At 35.7% G+C, this 20,597-nt stretch overlaps 1 protein-coding gene and 1 long non-coding RNA gene across 2 annotated transcripts; both read right to left on the reverse strand.

Moving 5' to 3' along the window:
• Positions 1-342: 342 nt before the first annotated feature.
• Positions 343-2,647, reverse strand: LOC130961522 (2-oxoglutarate-dependent dioxygenase AOP3). Its single transcript, XM_057887455.1, has 3 exons — positions 2,211-2,647; positions 1,256-1,589; positions 343-684 (listed from the first exon to the last, which is right to left on the reverse strand). The coding sequence occupies exons 1-3, from the start codon at positions 2,585-2,587 to the stop codon at positions 454-456; spliced, it is 942 nt and encodes a 313-aa protein (XP_057743438.1). The 5' UTR covers positions 2,588-2,647; the 3' UTR covers positions 343-453.
• Positions 2,648-12,722: 10,075 nt separating this feature from the next.
• Positions 12,723-14,761, reverse strand: LOC130962051 (uncharacterized). The gene is made up of 3 exons (XR_009079701.1): positions 14,704-14,761; positions 14,487-14,615; positions 12,723-13,050 (listed from the first exon to the last, which is right to left on the reverse strand). It is a non-coding gene; the product is annotated as an uncharacterized LOC130962051 (long non-coding RNA).
• Positions 14,762-20,597: the final 5,836 nt, after the last annotated feature.

The raw sequence follows: 20,597 nt of genomic DNA on the forward strand, positions 1-20,597 counted from the left end.
TCTTGTCGATTTGCGGCGGTTTATCCAACCAACGCAAATTAATTGATTTGCTGCAGTTATGCTTGGGTTGCTGGAAACCACTGCCGAATGTCATTCCCATCCCCTTATATGTTGTGTTTGTAGTTTCGCTGGTGTTATATTTAGCGGCAGTATAAAACCGCCGCAAATCGACAATTAAACCGTCGTTATCCTCCGTTTCTGTTGTAATAAACTTTAAAATTTAAATAAAAAAATATTTAATTATCATAAAAATTATATAAATTTTTTAATTGATTTTAGACTCAAAATCTCGTAACTTTAATTTAATTACTTTTAGTAAATAATTTTTTGTATAAAAAATCATAAATAAACATACGAATAACTTATTATTTAATTTCAAACACTTGACATCTTACTGAATATAATACATATCACACAATTTATCTAATAATCCTTGAAGGAAAAATATTTATATTACATGCCACAATAGTCTTTAATGTTAACGCTGTAACTGAAGTTCAGTAATGCAAGATGATCAAATGGCTTATACTTCAAAGGGTGCTCTTCATCTATAAGCTTTTCAGGTGCTTGAAGAATCCCTTTGTAAAAGGCAAACAAACCAAGAGAGTACCTCGTTTCATTCTTGTTATTATAATTCATCACAACTTTATGGTTCGGTGACTTGATTCTCTCATTGCTCCATGCCTACCAAAAGAGTAATAAGATCATATATAAACATCATCACCAAGAAAAACTACTGTGCTTTCATTATAATCAGTGGGTTATATAATGGTAGTATCTAGTGGTGCCATTTTAGTCTTTCTTATTTAACATAGTATTTATTTATATAATAGTAGTATGTTATTTAGTATTGCTTGTACACCATATTGCCATTTTTTTTAATGTGGTATAATTAATTAAAGCCACTCTCTTTAATTTTTTTTTAAAAAAAATATAAAAATTTATTTTCCTTTTTGCATAAACTGATTATAATATCAAATTCAAACGAATGTTTTAAAAATAACATTTTCAGTTAATTTTATTTTTGGTAAAGAGAAAATAAAAACAACTGAACTATATATATACTAGTATATCAATAAATATTAACTTTTTATTTATCCAATATGTATAAAAATAATATAAATTGAAGTAGATAAAATGGTAATGATTTGGATTTTAATGAAAAAGTTTTGAGTTTAAATAATAAAAATAATAATTTTTTATTATATATATATATATATATACTAGGGAAAGGAAGTGAATGATAATTAATTACCATTAAACCATCGCCAGCCATGACCACAAAGGAATTAGTAGAAGAAAAATCAACATGGATCCAATTCCCATCTTTTGTCTCCACCATGAGTCCATTGACATGGTTTTGGTGAAGAATTGTTGTGAAGCTCTTGTCAGTGTGACACACCAAACCCAGTTGAGGCTCCTCAACAACCTCTTTTGGTGATTTGTGTGCCAACAACCTTAGGAGATAACTTGTGGACCCCATGTATGCTTCATAATGCTCCTCCATTAGACCATAACTTTCAAATATCATTCTTGCTACCATTCGATCCAATTCCTCTGCTATCTTTGCATACTCAAACAAATTCTTACTACAAAAGTCAACAATAACACGAAATAATTAATTAGGATAATAACATGTATGTTGAGTATTTTTATACAAACTTAGCTATGTGTTGGAAGAATGGTTCAATGTGTGATTATTTCATGTATTATAAGTGTTCAAAATATACTTATTATACAATAATATATGTCTCTCTAATTTTTCGAAATAGAAAAATATCTTCAAAAACAAAGAGATTAAAAGAGTGAGAAAGTAAAAAAATAATAATTATCATCCATGGAGGAGTTCATTATCTTAATTCAAAGTGATTAGACTTTTATTTTTTTATTTTATCAATCTTTTTGTTTTAGAAAAATTTATTATTTCAAAAATTACCGGATTATTATCGCATCCTAACATAAGTGTAAAGACTAAGTAAAAAAAAAAGTAAGATATTATTATAAAAAAATACGATAACACTATCGGATTTTATTATTTTTAGTCATCAGTTAATTATTAATATTTAAAATTTTAAAATAAAATATGTTATTAAATTACTAGACTAAAAAAATTAAACTAAAAAAATTGAATGAATGATTAAGTGATAACTAAAAATAATAAATTCTCATAATCATACATCATTTTTCATTATTATATTATGTGTAAGTACCAGAAATGATGATTTCCATTGGGCCACAGTTTTTGAGCAAAGCCTTGAATCTTGTGAAGCGTTGTTCCCTCATCTATGCCCATGCTTTCATGGAGAGGAATCTTGGGGATCTGTCCAACGTAGCCTTTCAAGGGCATCCCCTCATAGTTGTTTCTCATTTTTGTTTCTGTTGGGAGATCAAACAGTTCCTTCATGGAATTGAAAACACCATTTTCAAGCTCGTCAGAAACTTTATCAAACACAACTACAAAGCAGCCATGTTCTTCGAGTGCTTTGCGCACCCTCTCGCATGCAAATGACCAGGAATTGCTTCCCAGCTTCAGATCTTCTTTGGTGAAGTTTAGAATCGGAAGCTTGATTTTTTCTTCGGAACCCATGAATAATGAATAATTCTCTCTTAATTAGTTGTTGTTTCTTAGATAGCTTTTCATAACCTTTTAGGATATATATATATATATATATATATATGGAAGTTCGAAATGGAGTGAGGAGAAAAGTCTCTATGATCATTTGGATAAATAAAAACACTACATGTAAAGAAAAAAAATTAGTCACCAAAAAATAATCATCATATATTAAAAAAATATTTAAAAAATTTATCAAAATTTATTATTTTTTATTATTAGTTTTAGACATTAACTAAAATTTTTTATTCTAATAATTTAATAATATATTTTTAGTTTATATTTTTAAATATTAGTAATTAATTAATTACCAAATTCATAAGATTTTGATAGTCCTTTAACATTTTTATTTATGTTATTTAACTTATTTTAATATATATTTTATATTTTAACTTATATTTTATATTAATTATTAATTTAGTGATAAAGTTTTTATATACACTATATAAATTAACACCCCAACTACACATCCAAGCATTTTTGTATCCAAATCCAACCAAGCAGGTTCAAACTCAACAAAAATCACTTTCATTACACCTGCATATACACACGCGCATTTCAATTTCGTCTTTGTCTTCATCTTCGCGTTCTTCTTTCTTCTTCTTCACTTTCCTCCTTCTTTGTCTTCGCATTCTTTCTTCTTCTTCTTTTTCGCCTTCCTCCTTCTTCTTTTTCGCATTCCTTCTTCTTCTTTGCATGTTTTCTCTCAATTGTCATTCTTTTATTGTTGCTGTTGTTGCTGCGTTTTTTCTTTTCCTCCTTTTAATTGAGGTTCATTTAGATTCAGAAATAAACTGAATTTGGCTCAGATTTGGTGAATACTTAACAGTAGTATCAAGTGAACCTAACTCAATTCACAAATGAACTGAATTTGGTTCAGATTTGAACAAATATTGATAAACATTCAATCAGTAAGAAAAATACATTTTAATTCATTTTTACATGCAAATGAACTCAATTAAACTAAGAGATGAACCATATTCTTAAGGAATAACATATTTAGTGAATACTGATGGTGTTTTTGCGGAAAAATAAATTTCCAACACACAAATCCAACCGGCAAGTGTACCGGGTCGCATCAAGTAGTAATAACTCACTTAGAGTGAGGTCGATCCCACAGGGATTGATGGATCAAGCAATTTTAGTGGGTGATTAGTTTAGTCAAGCTAACATTGAAGTGAATTTGGATGAAGTGTAGCCAACAGAAAGTAAATAGCAAGGAAAATTAAAGTGCAGAAAGTAAAATTGCAAGTAACTTAAAGAACAAGAAAGTAAAATAGCTGAAACTTAAATTGCAAGAATTCTAAATTGCATCAAATGTAAAGGGGGCTAGGGTGCTGGAAATTAAATGAAAGCAGTAGATCCAAGCTTAGAACAATTGCAGGGAGATTAAAGTGCTTGAAAGTAAATTAGAAGCAATAGAAACAGAAAGGTAAAAATGCAGATGAAATAAAAGCAGCAGATGTAAACAGCAAGGCAAAATTTCTTGAAGGAGCAAACAGAAATTAAGTTCAGCTTAAGTGCAGAATAAAATTGAAAATCTCAGGAAATCATAGAGACTAGAAAATAAGTCTAGATCTCAATTCATTCCTTGATCAAAGTAGAAGACAACTTGCAGAAGAGAAGAAAGATGAAAGCAGTAAAAGAAACTTCAGATCCAATTTCTCAATTTCCTCAATTATGCAGAAGAACACAAATGAATTTCAGATGGAGAATTGAAACAGAATTCCTTCAATTCTTGATCCAAAATTTAAGCAGAAAGGAAAATTTAAAAGAGAGAGCTATCTACTACTCCCTAATGGAGCGAACCTTTTTTTTCTAATGGAGCTCTATTGATGCCTTTATATAGGCTTTACAAAATGAAAAATGAAAATGAAATTAAAACAAATTACAAAAATGAAAATCCTAATTTAATTGATCCATGTGCCTTTGAGTGATGATGTGGGCTTTGCTTGCTTTGGATTTGAGGAGAAATGGGTTTGGTTGGCCTTGATTTAATTTGGAGAGGAATTGAATTTAAATGAAATTTTAGTTGAATTTTGGCCCATGTTGCTCCCAGGAGGCTACCCTGCCCTTGTGGAGGGCAGAGCAGGGAAGCCTTGTGTAAGGATCCAACTAGCGTGCCAAATTTTGGGAGAGACCTTCAGGATGCTGCCCTGCCCTTGTGGAGGGCAGGGCAATGTTGCCATGATGCACCAAGCCTTGCCTCCCTGCCCGTGTTGTGATGCGCCAAGGATGTGCGCCCAAGCACCTGGCCGTGCCAAATTGTGCGTGCCATGCACCAAGGAATGTTGCTCTGCCCTCCTTGTGGGAAGCGCTTTCCTTGTTATTGGGTGAGGTCCCAAGTTCGAATCTTGGTGGAGGAAGTTGCTGCAATTTTTCCTTGGTTTCCTTGGCACCTAATTCACGCATAAGGCTTGGCTTCCTTGGAGGTCTTGTGTTCGAACCTTGGTGAAAGCATTTGGGGGAGCAATTTTCCTTGATTCTTCATGAAGAGAGCACGACATTGCCCTGCTCTCCAAGAGGGCAGAGCAGAAAAATGAGCGCTACTTGCTTTGGAGTGAGGCTCTAGCTTCGAACCTTGGTGGAAGCACTTTGGTTTATTTTCGCTTATTTTTGGCCCTTAAAGATGCCTTTCACTCATGCCTCAATTGTGTGCCAAATATGGATTGCTATATATCGTTGGAAAGCTCTGAATGTCAGCTTTCCAACGCAACTGGAAGCACATCAATTGGACATCTGTAGCTCAAGTTATAGCCCTTTGAAGTAGGCATGGTCATGTTGTGAACGCCCAGATTTTAACTTAGCGAATTTTGCTTCCAACCTCACTTTGCATCACGATATTGCCCTGCTCTTGGCAAGGGCAGGGCAGTGTGCGTGCTGGTTGCTTTCTTCTTTGATTTGGTCATGGGCCACGCTTTTAAAAGCGTGGCCTAAGGCTCCAAAGTGTGCTCCAACTTCAAAGTGTGTCCCAAAGCTCTTTTTTTCTCCTTTTTTGTGCTTTTTTGCTTCTTTTTCTTCTTATTTCCTACAAGATTTATAAAATTAAAAGATCAAGGAAATATACCAATTAAGTATAAAAGCATTCAATATTTAAGCACAATTTATCAATTTCTTGTATGAAAAAGCATAGAAAAATAGGTATATGATGACTTGTCATCAAATACTTAAAAGTAGTATCAAGTGAACCTAACTTAATTCATAAATGAACCAAATTCGATTCAGATTTGAACAAACAGTTAAAAAATTACTTAAAGAATATAAAAATTGGTCAATACTTATCAAGAGCATCAAGTGAACCTCAATTAACGCACAAATGAACCGAAATAAACTAAGAAAAGAACCAAAATTCTTTAATGATAGCATCAGAGAAAATCAAAATTAATAAAGATGTTAGCAAAATGTTGGTGTTATTGGTGATGATGATAACGAAAAAGAAAAAGAAAAAGAAGAAGACATAACATTGGGAAAGAAGAAGAAGGAGGAGGAGGAGGAAGGAAGAAGAAGTATCTGGAAGAAGAAGAAGAAGGACGAGGAGGAGGAGAAGGAGAATGAGAAGGAAATGGAGAAGGAGAAGGAGGCGCGTAATTTGAAAAGTTGTTATAATAACTTTGTTAGACTTGTTTAAGTATTTTTCTTGGATGTAGAGTTTTATTCATAAATTAATTAAGATCAGAGTTGATTATATGCGAGTTTGATTTGGAGAATGTGGGTTTTGTTGGGCCTTTAATTTTTGGTGGAGACTCAAATATATAAAGAAAATGTACATAGAATACAGAGTTTCCTCGTTATAAAAAAAATAAAGAAAAACCCTAGCCATATTGCAAAAAATTCTCTCATCTGGACAAACCTTTCTTTCATCTAGGAGAGTCATCTGTAGGAACGTCTGGTTCTTTTTTATTAGGAGGAGTTTCTCCTTAAGGGAGTTTTACCAACACCCATCAACGTGTAGTTTCACACTATAGAAGCATTGTCAGTCTGCACAAAGTGGGAAGAATGTCATATATGAAAGTGAGAGGAGCTGTAGCTATGGAGCCAATAGAAGGTAAAACAATCAGAATAGAAAATCATGTACAACACTGCTTCAAGGAGGATTGCCTAAATCTCATTGAAAATTTCATAACTGAAAAAGAAATGAATTTAAAAGCTTGCAAGAACACTATTATGGGGATATGGGGTAACCCTAGGGACTAGCTATCTCAGAAATTGGAAGAAATATGCTCCTGCTTAGTTTCAAAGACAAGTATAAAGAAAAGTAGGTTCTTAATGGTGGGTCGTGGAGCATTAAAGGATATTTGCTGAAGCTACAAGAATGGATGAAGGGCCAATCAGTATTTGAAGTCAAGCATAATTTTATAGATTTTTGGGTACAAATTCGTGGGGTGCCCTTAGAGTTAATGGAAAGGGATACAACAAAAGTAATAGGAGATATGATGGGATTAGTTTTAGAGGTGGAGAATCCATGGAGAGAGACTAAACTGGTGATAACCTTCTTAAGAGTTAAGATAGCTCTGGATGTTGCTGAACCCTTCCCAATAGGTTTCTATCTCGAAAGAGATGATCTGCCTAATGCTTGGATCCACTTTAAATATGAAAGGCTACAAGACCATTACTGCTTGAACTGTGAAAGATTGGGCATGGAGTCAAGGAATGCAAAAATCAGAGAGTTATGGCAAGCTAGGATTCGAATAAACTAAGATTCATGAAAGGATTGGAAGTGCCTCAAACTAAAGCTTTCGAAAATCCAGAAAGAAGAAGGTTCAGGGATGGTAGCGAAGAGGGGCAAGAGGAAGATGGAAAGGCACGTGGCAAAAGTGTGAGGAAGAAAAGGAGTATGGAGAAATTGAAATCAGAGAGGAGTGGGGTTGGTAGTACGGAAGGTATAGGGAGTGGAGGAGTTAGTAAGGGGATGCAGGAGGCAAGGGTATTAAGTGAGGAAGAGGCTGGTGTAGAAAAAGAATGGTGCAATAGAATCCCTGAAAATCAGAAATTAAGGGATTTAGGAGCCAACAAAAAGGAAGTTAGAATTAGCAAGATGTATGGAGATAGGATTGAACCTGAAAAGAAAGAGAGAAGACAAAGAGTTGCTCTAGATCACTAATGTTGAATGGGATAAGTTACTTACAGAGAGTGAGGAGCAAGTAACCAAAAGGATGAAGAACGAAATGGAAAGAGAAAACAAGCTGGTAAACACTAAAAATATAGAAGGAGAAACTATGGCATGGGACAATACTATGACTGAGGAGGCGGGCATGCTCCACCCTTAGCCATGAGTATTGTAAGTTGGAATTCTCGTGGACTTTTGGCCGCCTCGACAATTCTTGAACTTATTAATCTGTGTAAACGGATTAAACCGGCCATAGTGTTCTTGATGGAAACTAAAGCTGATAAAGTGAAGATTAATACGATTAAGAAAAAGCTTCATTTTGATAAGTTTTTTTGTGTAGAACTCCAAAGTTTGTCCAGAGGACTATGTTTATTTTGGAAATCTAATATAAATATTAATGTTTATTCGTGGTGTGATAACTATATTAAATCTGACATTGATATAGCAAATGGAGAATGCTGGAAAGGGTGTTTTATTTATGGCAATCCAGTGTTTAAGCAAAGAAGGAAGCTTTGGAAGGAGCTCACTGTAAGTAATAACTGTCTGATTGGGTCACAGGCGTATTTCAGAGATTTTAACGATATATTAACACAAGAGGAAAAGATAGGGCTTAATCCTAAACCAAAAGTACAGTTAGATGTGTTCAAGAGTTTTGTAGATGCTAATAAGCTTATGGACCTTGAATTGAAAGGTGGAAAATTTACGTGGTTCAGCACTCTTAAAAATGGGTTCATTACAAAAGAGAGATTAAATAGGGTCCTAGTTAATTAGGAATGGAGAGAAGTGTTTCCAAATGCCATTCTTAAGGCTATTCCAGCAATGAGCTCAGACCACAGTCTCTTAGTAGTGGATATGGAACCTAAAGCTAGAGGTAAAAGGGAGTTTAAGTTTGAAGCTTTTTGAACGGATCACGAGGAGTGTTTAGAACTTATAAAAAGAAGCTGGATAGGGATGCTAATGAGATTAGATCTTGGGATAGGTTTATAAAAAAGAGAAATAAGTGCAAAGAAGAGTTGAGTAGACGGAGTCAAAAGAAGTTTAAGAGGGCTGATAAGGAGATAGAGAAGCTTAAAGAAAGATTGCTTTTTTTTGCAAAGATCTAACCTGATGAACCGAGAACAACAGAAAATTAATCTTATTAGAGAGAACATTTCACATTTATGGAAGCAAGAAGAAAATTTTTTGGGGCAAAGATCTAGATTAAAGTGGCTTAAGTGGGGAGATAAGAATACAAAATTTTTTCATGCCACTACATTACAAAGACGTGATAGAAACAGAATTGTGATATTAAAAGATTAAGAAGGAAGATGGGTACAAGGAGAAAAAGAGATTCTTAAACTTATTGAGGACCATTTCAGAAATCTCTTTACTACATCAGGGAGTAGAAATTTGGAGAATTGTATCAAAAAAGTACCTAGAAAAATTACTATGGACACAAACATAAAACTTACTAAAGCGGTAACTAAAAAGAAAATAAAGGAAGCAGTTTTTAGCATGGGAGATTTAAAAGAGCTAGGCCCAGATGGATTGAATGGGATCTTTTATTAGAAACACTAAGATATTTTGAAGGAGGATGTCTATACGGCGGTGAATTATCTTTTTGAAACAGGTGTTTTACCGCAAGAAATCAGTTAGACCATAGTGGTTCTTGCTCCAAAAGTTAATCAACCAGAGAATTTGAACCAATTAAGACCCATCAGTTGTTGCAATTTTATTTACAAGATCATATCGCGAATCTTAGTACAGAGAATGAAGAAAGTATTGGAAGATTTAATTTCACCTATTCAAAGCACTTTTGTCGGAGGAAGGCTGAAATAAGTAAAACCGTCGGCTTGGAATTTTCACAAAATAAGATCCGCGTTGTAAGTATAGTTCCAAGCCAACAAGTAATGCTCACTCAATTTTAAATCACAAGATGTCATAATCCAATACAAAATAACCAGGAGATTTTAAGTTCCGGGTCGTCTTCCCTAGAAGTTGTAATGAAATGTTTTTATTATTGGCTATGCAGAATTTTGATTATAAGAGGCAAGAAATATAAATGACAATAAAATAAAAATGCATGCAATAAATTAAATGAAAGCAATTAAAGCAATAAAAAGGGAATTCAAATACTAAAAAGGGCTCTTGGCAAGAATTGGGGAATTAAAGATCCCTATCCTAGTCATGGACCACAAACATGGTAATTGTGTAGAATTAATCCCAATTAGTCAATCCTAACATCGAGAATTAGTCAAAAGGGCATAATTAGTCCCAATCCACAAGTCCTAGCCAACTCTATTAATGGAAGGCTTAGAGTTAGTGGAAACCAAATCAATTAACAATCCTCACATAATGTAGAATGGACATCCACCACTTACGTTCACCTAATTACCCAATTTTCCAACCAAGAATGTGAAAAACTATACAAAAACTAAGCCAAGCATTTTATCAAATACTTAGTGTGCATGAAAATAAAACATGATAAAATAACAAGAAATAATAAAATCTACAACTACCAATTGTAAGAAAAACAACAATAACAACTAAATTAAACAATAAAGGAACATAAAACATAAATTGCATTGAATGGAAATCAAAATAACAAGATTGCTCATAAACATAAAAAGTAACAAAAATGAGAAATTAACAAGATAACATAAGAAAATTAACAAGATAACATAAGAAAATTAAGACAATAGAACAAAGAAAGGTAGAAGAAACTAAATGAAAACAAGAATTATAAAGAGAAAATACAAAGAAATTAAACTAAAACTCTAGTTTCTAGAGAGAAGGAGGAGATTCTCTCTCTAGAAAATGACCTACATGATGCTAAAATACCCCTAATTTCTCCCCCCTTGACATGGAATGAGGCCCCCTTTGATATAGCATTCAATCAGATTCAGAAAGTCCAAAACTGCGCTCTGGAGGCCCAGAAATCGTCCCCAATGATTTGCAATAAATGAGTCACGTGCTGGGACTTGTGCGTACACACAGGGTTGTGTGCGTACGCACACTTGCTAATCTTTCACTTGTGTGTGTGCACACACACATGCTGTTGTGCTTCTTGTGCGTTTGCATAGCAGGTTGTGCGTACGCACACTCCAATGTGTGCTTCTCCTTTGTTTTCTTCATGTTTTCTCCCTCTTGCATACTTCTCCTCCACTCTCATCAAGCCATTCCTACCTATTATACCTAAAACCACTCATCAAAACCATCAAGGTATCGAATGGGATGAAAGTGGGATAAAATTGATTAAATTAGGCAAAAATAGCATATTTTCACAATTAAGCTCAACTTAGGGAGAGAACACAAAAGTATGCTATTTGAATGTATAAATGTGGGTTTATATGATGAAATCCACTCAAATCAATCCAAAATTTATCATCAAATATGGATTCATCAATTTTCCTGTACTTAAACAATAACATGTCCTCATGCTAATCATAATCAAAGGAGAAGGGAAAAAGGGCAAGCAATTTATTCAATGCATCTACCTACATGCATGCAACTATGCAAAATTTTACCTATATCTATAATATGGTTCCTATTGATTTTGACAAAAACAAACAAAAGAATCTCAATCAATCCAAAGTAAGCTTTAGGGCCAAGGCAAAGAAAATATAGAAATATGATCAATGTCCAAAGATTTGATTTAAAATTTTCAAAAATTGCTTTCAACAACTTGCAAGAAGACATAAAATAAGCTATGGAAACATAGAATTGAGCGATCGAAGCCTTCACCGGATATGTATACACTCTAGTCGCTCAGTGTTTAGGGCTTAATCACTCAATGCTCCTTTAATCATGTTTTCTAGGATTTGCTAGTCATCTAACAATCAACAAATACTTGATGAATGAATACAAATATCATGAGGACTTTTGTGGGTTGTAATGGGGCTAGGGTAAGGGTAGGATTAATATGGTTAAGTGGGCTAATAGATTGGATCTTTGATTAGCTCAAGTATCACACATAATCTTATATCAACCTATGTACACAAAAGAGAACAACATAACTTCCCATTCATCTCTTTTTCTCATATTCACTCATGCATCTTCTTTCTAATTCAACCACATATACATCCTTTATTTTTATTATTATTGTCATTTCTTTTCCTTTCTCTTTTTTTTAATAAACAAAGTATGTACACCAAAATTTGTTTTTAGCATTAAAAAGAGATGCATATGTTTTAAGTATAAATGCATAAGTGTTTACCCATTTTTTCAATTTTTTCTCAATGAACACCCAAAGTAAACTAACTACCAATATTTTTTTGTAAATTCTCCCCACACTTGGTTAACACACACTCTTCAAATCCAAGCTAATCAAAGATACAATTCAAGGACATAATGGTCTTTCACTTAGGGTGAATGATGCATGTGCTTAAAATTAGAACAAAAAGAGAATTAAAGGCTCAAAAGTGGTTTACAAAAGTAGATGTAAGGGTTGGCCATATGGTTTAGTGAGTTCAATTTCAAAAAAAATGGCCTCAATCATACTAAATGCATTCGAAACATCAAATATAGGACATAAAGATTTAAGCAAATCTAAGATTACAATCATGAAAGGAGTATAACACACAAGAATAAAATTTGTGGTTGAAAATGTGCAACCGCACAATTAAAGCTAAAATCTCACTTGGTGTTTTATTCAAGCGCTTTTCTATGTTCCATGACAAATAGTACTTCAAGAAAGTTCAAAAACAAGTTTTCAAATCTAATCAATGGAACACCCTAAAAGGTATTTCTTGAAAATTCTTTGTTGTTTTACCAAACTTATTTCCTATACTAGGTAACATGCAAATATTTACTACTATAAAGCTATAAGTGTAACACCCTACCACACTAAGCTTTATGCTTAAGTCGTAAAGCAGAGGTGGTGTGGTATTACGACCTCTAAAATAAAATGTATATTTATAATAGCAGAAGAATTATAATATGCTAGGAGCCTTGAAGAATAGAGGAAATAAAAATCGCGAATATAAAAGCGCAATACTCGAGAAATGAGTTAACTTGCATGCTAAGAAAGCTACAGCTGTCAAGTGTAAAGAAACCCAAAACAAGAACAGAGAGTCAAAGATACAAAATAACGAGCTCCTGACTCAGCCTGCGAAGTCAAGACTGGCCGGAGAATATACACCCATATATACATATATATATACATATCCAAAACCTAAATGTACATAAACAAAATTCTGCCTCTCCATACACCTCTAGGAGGATCAAAAAGAATAAGTTATGTGGAGAGAAAGCTAAGTACATATATATACATCATAACATAACAAAATAACCCAGTAACCACTCCGCTTCAAGAGTCCAGACGCCTAACGAGATGCCTCTCGACCTGCATCTGAAAAACAACAACATAGTATGGAATGAGAACCAGAGGTTCTCAGTATGGTAAAGGTGCCACACACATAATATATAAGGTCCTGGAAATGCCAGAGGCAATCCTAGAACGCCGACACTCAGTTTGTAGAGCTTAAAGTATTAAACAGAAGCCATAAAAGGTGGTTTTCTAAGAATATGTAAACCTGATTTAACTTAACCTTAAACCTAAATCTCATATTGCCATTCCTCCATACCTCCATCTCCATCAGGATTTCACAGACAAACAAACAGATAAAGCAAGCACAGGAAGGTTACAAGTACTGCAAGTAACAAATATACATTTAGCATAGCAGATACATTTAGGCACACCCAGTTAATGCACAAGCAAGTAGTTCAAATAGTATGCATATGATGCATGCCTGTCCTATGGCTGATGAGGCTCATCTGTCGGTTATCCAGCCAACCCGACAAGTCTGAATTGTCCTTAGACTGTCCCCCGACGTGCATCCCCAAGAGTCTATGCATAGCTTTATCTCAAATAATCAATATTGCTCAATGGGGGTAACATTCCCGGGAATTTATATAGTGCCCGGTCACACTTATGTCGTAGGGTTAACAGAGTATCGAGTTTTCTACCTGGTACACGTGGTGGCAAGTCACGGCACTTTATCCAGGGAACCTCGTATCTCAGATTATTCAAATTCATAAGCCATATAAATAATTCAATTATAATTCATTAACATCCACATCATTCTCAATTGCATCTCATTCATCATCATACGTTAAACATATTCAATCCTTATCCTTCGATATCACACCTCTCATTTCGTCCATCAATAGTTCCAATTCAAAACATAATTCATTCTTTTCTAAGAATCAAACTTCAAACTTAAAACATACTTATTTTCTTAATAACTCTAATTCAAACCATATAATCTTTGAATCTAAATCTTTTTAGATAATCATATAAACAAAATCTCTAATTTTTATAAAATTTTGGCAGCACCTCCTCTAAAACTCGGACTTTGCCACCCTTTACGTGTCCAAACCTGCTTTCTTTTCAATTCAACACACCCTTCCTCATCATCATAACAGTCACCACAATAAATCTACCTCAGATCAACAATTATACTCATACAATATTCAAATCCAACAACCAAAAATTCAACTAAGGATCATAGTTCACTAATCCTAGGCTTCTAACACAAGATACCTCAAATCAATAATTCACCAAATTATTAGTTAATCAACAAGCACCAAACTAACCATGTTCATCAATAATAACATTCACCATCCAAAATTAATAACTAATTATCCAATAAACTTCAACCAAATATATTCATCGAAAAATTACTAAACATTAAACATACACCCGCATTCCAACTTATCCTATGGTCATCTAGCCTAAGTTTTCACAGAACATTATATATTAAATGCAAGAAACCTAAACCATACCTTAGCCGATTCCCAAGTATTATTCCAAGACAATTTTCCTAAAAGAACACAGCCCTCAAAACTTCAACTAATCCGCTTCCTCCAAGTTCCAGTATTCACAATTTCAAGCTCCAATTATTTATTCACAACCTAATACACATTCATAACACATATACATCCAATTTAATACTCAAAGCTCAAATTCAATGAAATTAAAATAAAATTATCGTATCCTCACCTTACCCAAGCTTCACATAAGCAAGAGTAAACGTTTTCCTCAAGCTAATTGGATCCTAAAACATCAGAAATCAAAGAAATTCAACATTCCCACTTAAAATTCGAAAATTGGGGGAAGAGAAGGCTGAGAGTGATTAAACAAGTTACCAGTGAAATTATTCCGATAGAAATGTAGAGCTCGACGCGATGAACGTGTGGCCGCAAACGGTGCAGCGATTGAAACTCGGACGGAGAAGTTACGGGGATCGGAAGTTTACTGTAACCTTATGGAAGCTTTCTCCCCTCCCTGGAATGTTTCACGCTGCTGCATCCAAATGAGGGAGAGAAAGGAGTTCGGCTTCTTTTAATGAGTTGGTCCGGTTGGACCGACAGCCCGGTTCGGGTCCGGTTCAACCGGTTCGACCCGTTCGGTCCAATCTTGGACCGATTTTTTTGAAATTGGTATCAAAATTCTCGTTTCGATGAGCTCTATCCTAATTTGGTATAATATTTACATTTATAATCCTCCTTATTAAAAACTAATTTATTGACTAATTATCTACTAATTTAACCGGGGTTTACAATAAGCAAGCTAAGATATATACAAGCAAACTAAGCGAATTGCAATGTAATGAAATATCAACAAATATTCACAAGAAAGCATAACTACTAAAAACTAAAGAATAATGCAAAGTGTTGAGAAAATGAAATTTACGTCCCAAAAATTGCGGATCCTTCCCCACAGTTAAACGTTGCACGGTTGGTGCACGAAATTGTGATCACTACTTTTCACAACTCAAATAATCCCCGGTAATGAATCCAAAAACTTGGTGCTCAATACCATGGTATAAACATAATTTCACAACTTCGCACAACTAACCAGCAAGTGCACTGGGTCGTCCAAGTAATAAACCTTACGCGAGTAAGGGTCGATCCCACGGAGATTGTTGGTATGAAGCAAGCTATGGTCACGTTGTAAATCTCAGTCAGGCAGATTCAAATGGTTATGGATGATATATGAATAAAACATAAAACAAGGATAGAGATACTTATGTATTTCATTGGTGAGAATTTCAGATAAGCGAATGGAGATGCTTTGTCCCTTCCGTCTCTTTGCTTTCCTACTGTCTTCATCCAATCCTTCTTACTCCTTTCCATGGCAAGCTGTATGTTGGGCATCACCGTTGTCAGTGGCTACAATCCCGTCCTCTCAGTGAAAATGTTCAACGCACCCTGTCACGGCATGGCTAGTCATCTGTCGGTTCTCAATCAGGTTGGAATAGAATCCATTGATTCTTTTGCGTCTGTCACTAACGCCCAGCCTTCAGGAGTTTGAAGCTCGTCACAGTCATTCAATCATTGAATCCTACTCAGAATACCACAGACAAGGTTTAGACCTTCCGGATTCTCTTGAATACCGCCATCAATTCTAGCTTATACCACGAAGATTCCGATTAAGGAATCCAAGAGATAAACATTCAAGCCTTGTTTGCTTGTAGAACGGGAGTGGTTGTCAGGCACGCGTTCATAAGTGAGAATGATGATGAGCGTCACATAATCATCACATTCATCAAGTTCTTGAGTGCGAATGAATATCTTGGAATAAGAACAAGCTGAATTGAATAGAAGAACAATAGTAATTGCATTAATACTCGAGGTACAGCAGAGCTCCACACCTTAATCTATGGTATGTAGAAACTCCACCGTTGAAAATACATAAGAACAAGGTCCAGGCATGGCCGAATGGCCAGCCTCCCAATACATGATCAAAAGACTCCAAATGATCAAGGATCAAAAGATTCAAAGATCTAAAGATGAAAATACAATAGCAAAAGGTCCTATTTGTAGAGAACTAGTAGCCTAGGATTTACAGAAATGAGTAAATGACATAAAAATCCACTTCCGGGCCCACTTGGTGTGTGCTTGGGCTGAGCATTGAAGCATTTTCGTGTAGAGACTTCTCTTGGAGTTAAACGCCAGCTTTTGTGCCAGTTTGGGCGTTTAACTCCCATTCTTGTGCCAGTTCCGGCGTTTAACGCCGGGCAGTTTTGAGCTGATTTGGAACGCCGGTTTGGGCCATCAAATCTTGGGCAAAGTATAGATTATTATACATTTCTGGAAAGCCCAGGATGTCTACTTTCCAACGCCGTTGAGAGCACGCCAATTGGGCTTCTGTAGCTCCAGAAAATCTACTTGGAGTGCAGGGAGGTCAGAATCCAACAACATCTGCAGTCCTTTTCAGTCTCTGAATCAGATTTTTGCTCAGGTCCCTCAATTTTAGCCAGAAAATACCTGAAATCACAGAAAAACACACAAACTCATAGTAAAGTCCAGAAAAGTGAATTTTAACTAAAAATTAATAAAAATATAATAAAAACTAACTAAAACATACTAAAAACATACTAAAAACAATGCCAAAAAGCGTATAAATTATCCGCTCATCACAACACCAAACTTAAATTGTTGCTTGTCCCCAAGCAACTGAAAATCAAATAAGATAAAAAGAAGAGAATATGCAATGAATTCCAAAAACATCTATGAAGATCAGTATTAATTAGATGAGCGGGGCTTTTAGCTTTTTGCCTCTGAATAGTTTTGGCATCTCACTCTATCCTTTAAAATTCAGAATGATTGGCTTCAATAGGAACTCAGAATCCAGATAGTGTTATTGATTCTCCTAGTTAAGTATGATGATTCTTGAACACAGCTACTTTATGAGTCTTGGCCGTGGCCCAAAGCACTCTGTCTTCCAGTATTACTACCGGATACATACATGCCACAGACACATAATTGGGTGAACCTTTTCAGATTGTGACTCAGCTTTGCTAGAGTCCCCAATTAGAGGTGTCCAGGGTTCTTAAGCACACTCTTTTTGCCTTGGATCACAATGTTATTTCTTTCATTTTCTTTCTTTTTCTCTTTCTCCTTTTTTTTCGTTTTTTCCTCTTCTCTTTTTTTTGTATTCACTGCTTTTTCTTGCTTCAAGAATCATTTTTATGATTTTTCAGATCCTCAGTAACATGTCTCCTTTTTTATCATTCTTTCAAGAGCCAACATTCATGAACCACAAATTCAAAAGACATATGCATTGTTTAAGCATACATTCAGAAAACAAAAGTATTGCCACCACATCAAAATAATTAATCTGTTATAAAATTTAAAATTCATGCAATTCTTCTCTTTTTCAATTAAGAACATTTTTCATTTAAGAAAGGTGATGGATTCATAGGACATTCATAACTTTAAGGCATAGACACTAAGACACTAATGATCACAAGACACAAACATAGATAAACATAAGCATGATTTTTCGAAAAACAGAAAAATAAAGAACAAGGAAATTAAAGAACGGGTCCACCTTAGTGATGGCGGCTTGTTCTTCCTCTTGAAGATCTTATGGAGTGCTTGAGCTCCTCAATGTCTCTTCCTTGCCTTTGTTGCTCCTCTCTCATGATTCTTTGATCTTCTCTAATTTCATGGAGGAGGATGGAATGTTCTTGGTGCTCCACCCTTAGTTGTCCCATGTTGGAACTCAATTCTCCTAGGGAGGTGTTGATTTGCTCCCAATAGTTTTGTGGAGAAAAGTGCATCCCTTGAGGCATCTCAGGGATTTCATGATGAGTGGGATCTCCTGTTTGTATTGAGCTCCTTCCACACAGATATCCATGAGGACTTGGTCCAACCTTTGATTAAAGTTGACCTTTTTTGAGTTTGAAAAGGGACCTCAGGGATCACCTTCTTCTTGGCCACAACTTCATAGAAGTGGTCTTGATGCACCCTTGAGATGAATCTCTCCATCTCCCATGACTTGGAGGTGAAAGCTTTTGCCCTCCCTTTCCTCTTTCTAGAGGTTTCTCCGGCCTGGGATGCCATAAATGGTTATGGAAAAACAAAAAGCAATGCTTTTACCACACCAAACTTAAAAGGTTTGCTCGTCCTCGAGCAAAAGAAGAAAGAAGAGAGTAGAAGAAGAAGAAATAGAGGAGATGGAGATGGCTTTATGGTTCGGCCAAAGGGGGAGAAGTAGTGTTTAGTGTGTGTGAAAATGAAGGAGTGAAGATGGGTTTATATAGGGGTGGAGAGAGGGGTAGGGTTCGGCTATGGGAGGGTGGGTTTGGGAGGGAAAGTGGTTTGAATTTGAATGGTGAGGTAGGTGAGGTTTTATGAAGGATGGATGTGAGTGGTGAAGAGAAAGATGGGATTTGATAGGTGAAGGGTTTTTGGGGAAGAGGTGTTGAGGTGATTGGTGAATGGGTGAAGAAGAGAGAGAGTGGTGGGGTAGATAGGGATCCTGTGGGGTCCACAGATCCTGAGGTGTCAAGGAAAAGTCATCCCTGCACCAAGTGGCGAGCAAAATTGCTCTATGTGCCAATTCTGGCGTTAAATGCCAGGCTGGTGCCTATTTCTGGCGTTTAACGCCAACTTCTTGCCCTTTCCTGGCGTTTAACGCCAGTCTGGTGCCCCTTTCCGGTGTTAAACGCCCAGAATGGTGCCAGACTGGGCGTTAAACGCCCATTTGCTAGCTTCACTGGCGTTTAAACGCCAGCAAGTTCTCCTTCAGGGTGTGCTGTTTTTCTTTCTATTTTTCATTCTGTTTTTGCTTTTTCAATTGATTTTGTGACTTCCCATGATCATCAACCTACAGAAAACATAAAATAACAAAGGAAAATAGATTAAATATAACATTGGGTTGCCTCCCAACAAGCGCTTCTTTAATGTCAGTAGCTTGACAGTGGGCTCTCATGGAGCCTCAAAGATACTCAGAGCAATGTTGGAACCTTCCAACACCAAACTTAGAGTTTGAATGTGGGGGTTCAACACCAAACTTAGAATTTGGTTGTGGCCTCCCAACACCAAACTTAGAGTTTGACTGTGGGGGCTCTGTTTGACTCTGTTTTGAGAGAAGCTCTTCATGCTTACTTTCCATGGTAACAGAGGGGTATCCTTGAGCCTTAAACACAAAGGACTCTTCATTCACTTGAATGATCAATTCACCTCTATCAACATCAATCACAGCCTTTGCTGTGGCTAGGAAGGGTTTGCCAAGGATGATGAATTCATCCATGGACTTTTCAGTCTTTAGGACTATGAAATCAGCAGGGATGTAATGGTCTTCAATCTTTACCAGAACATCCTCTACAAGTCCATAAGCTTGTTTTCTTGAGTTATCTGCCATCTCTAGTGAGATTCTTGCAGCTTGTACCTCAAAGATCCCTAGCTTCTCCATTACAGAGAGAGGCATGAGGTTTACACTTGACCCTAGGTCACACAGAGCCTTCTTAAAGGTCATGGTGCCTATGGTACAAGGTATTGAAAAATTCCCAGGATCTTGTCTCTTTTGAGGTAATCTCTGCCTAGACAAGTCATCCAGTTCTTTGGTGAGTAAAGGGGGTTCATCATCCCAAGTCTCATTACTAAATAACTTGTCATTTAGCTTCATGATTGCTTCAAGGTATTTAGCAACTTGCTCTTCAGTGACATACTCATCCTCTTCAGAGGAAGAATACTCATCAGAGCACATGAATGGAAAAAGTAAATCCAATGGAATCTCTATGGTCTCAGTGTGAGCCTCAGATTCCCATGGTTCCTCATTAAGGAACTCATTGGAGGCCAGTGGACGTCCATTGAGGTTTTCCTCAGTGGCGTTCACTGCCTCTCCCTCCTCTCCAAGTTCGGCCATGTTGATGGCCTTACATTCTCCTTTTGGATTCTCTTCTGTATTGCTTGGAAGAGTACTAGGAGGGAGTTCAGTAATTTTCTTGCTCAGCTGTCCCACTTGTGCCTCCAAATTCCTAATGGAAGACCTTGTTTCAGTCATGAAACTTTGAGTTATTTTGATTAGATCAGAGACCATGGTTGCTAAGTCAGAGTGGCTCTGCTTAGAATTCTCTGTCTGTTGCTGAGAAGATGATGGAA

The sequence above is a fragment of the Arachis stenosperma genome, chromosome 2 (assembly GCF_014773155.1).
Source record: "Arachis stenosperma cultivar V10309 chromosome 2, arast.V10309.gnm1.PFL2, whole genome shotgun sequence".
Classification (NCBI taxonomy): domain Eukaryota; kingdom Viridiplantae; phylum Streptophyta; class Magnoliopsida; order Fabales; family Fabaceae; genus Arachis; species Arachis stenosperma.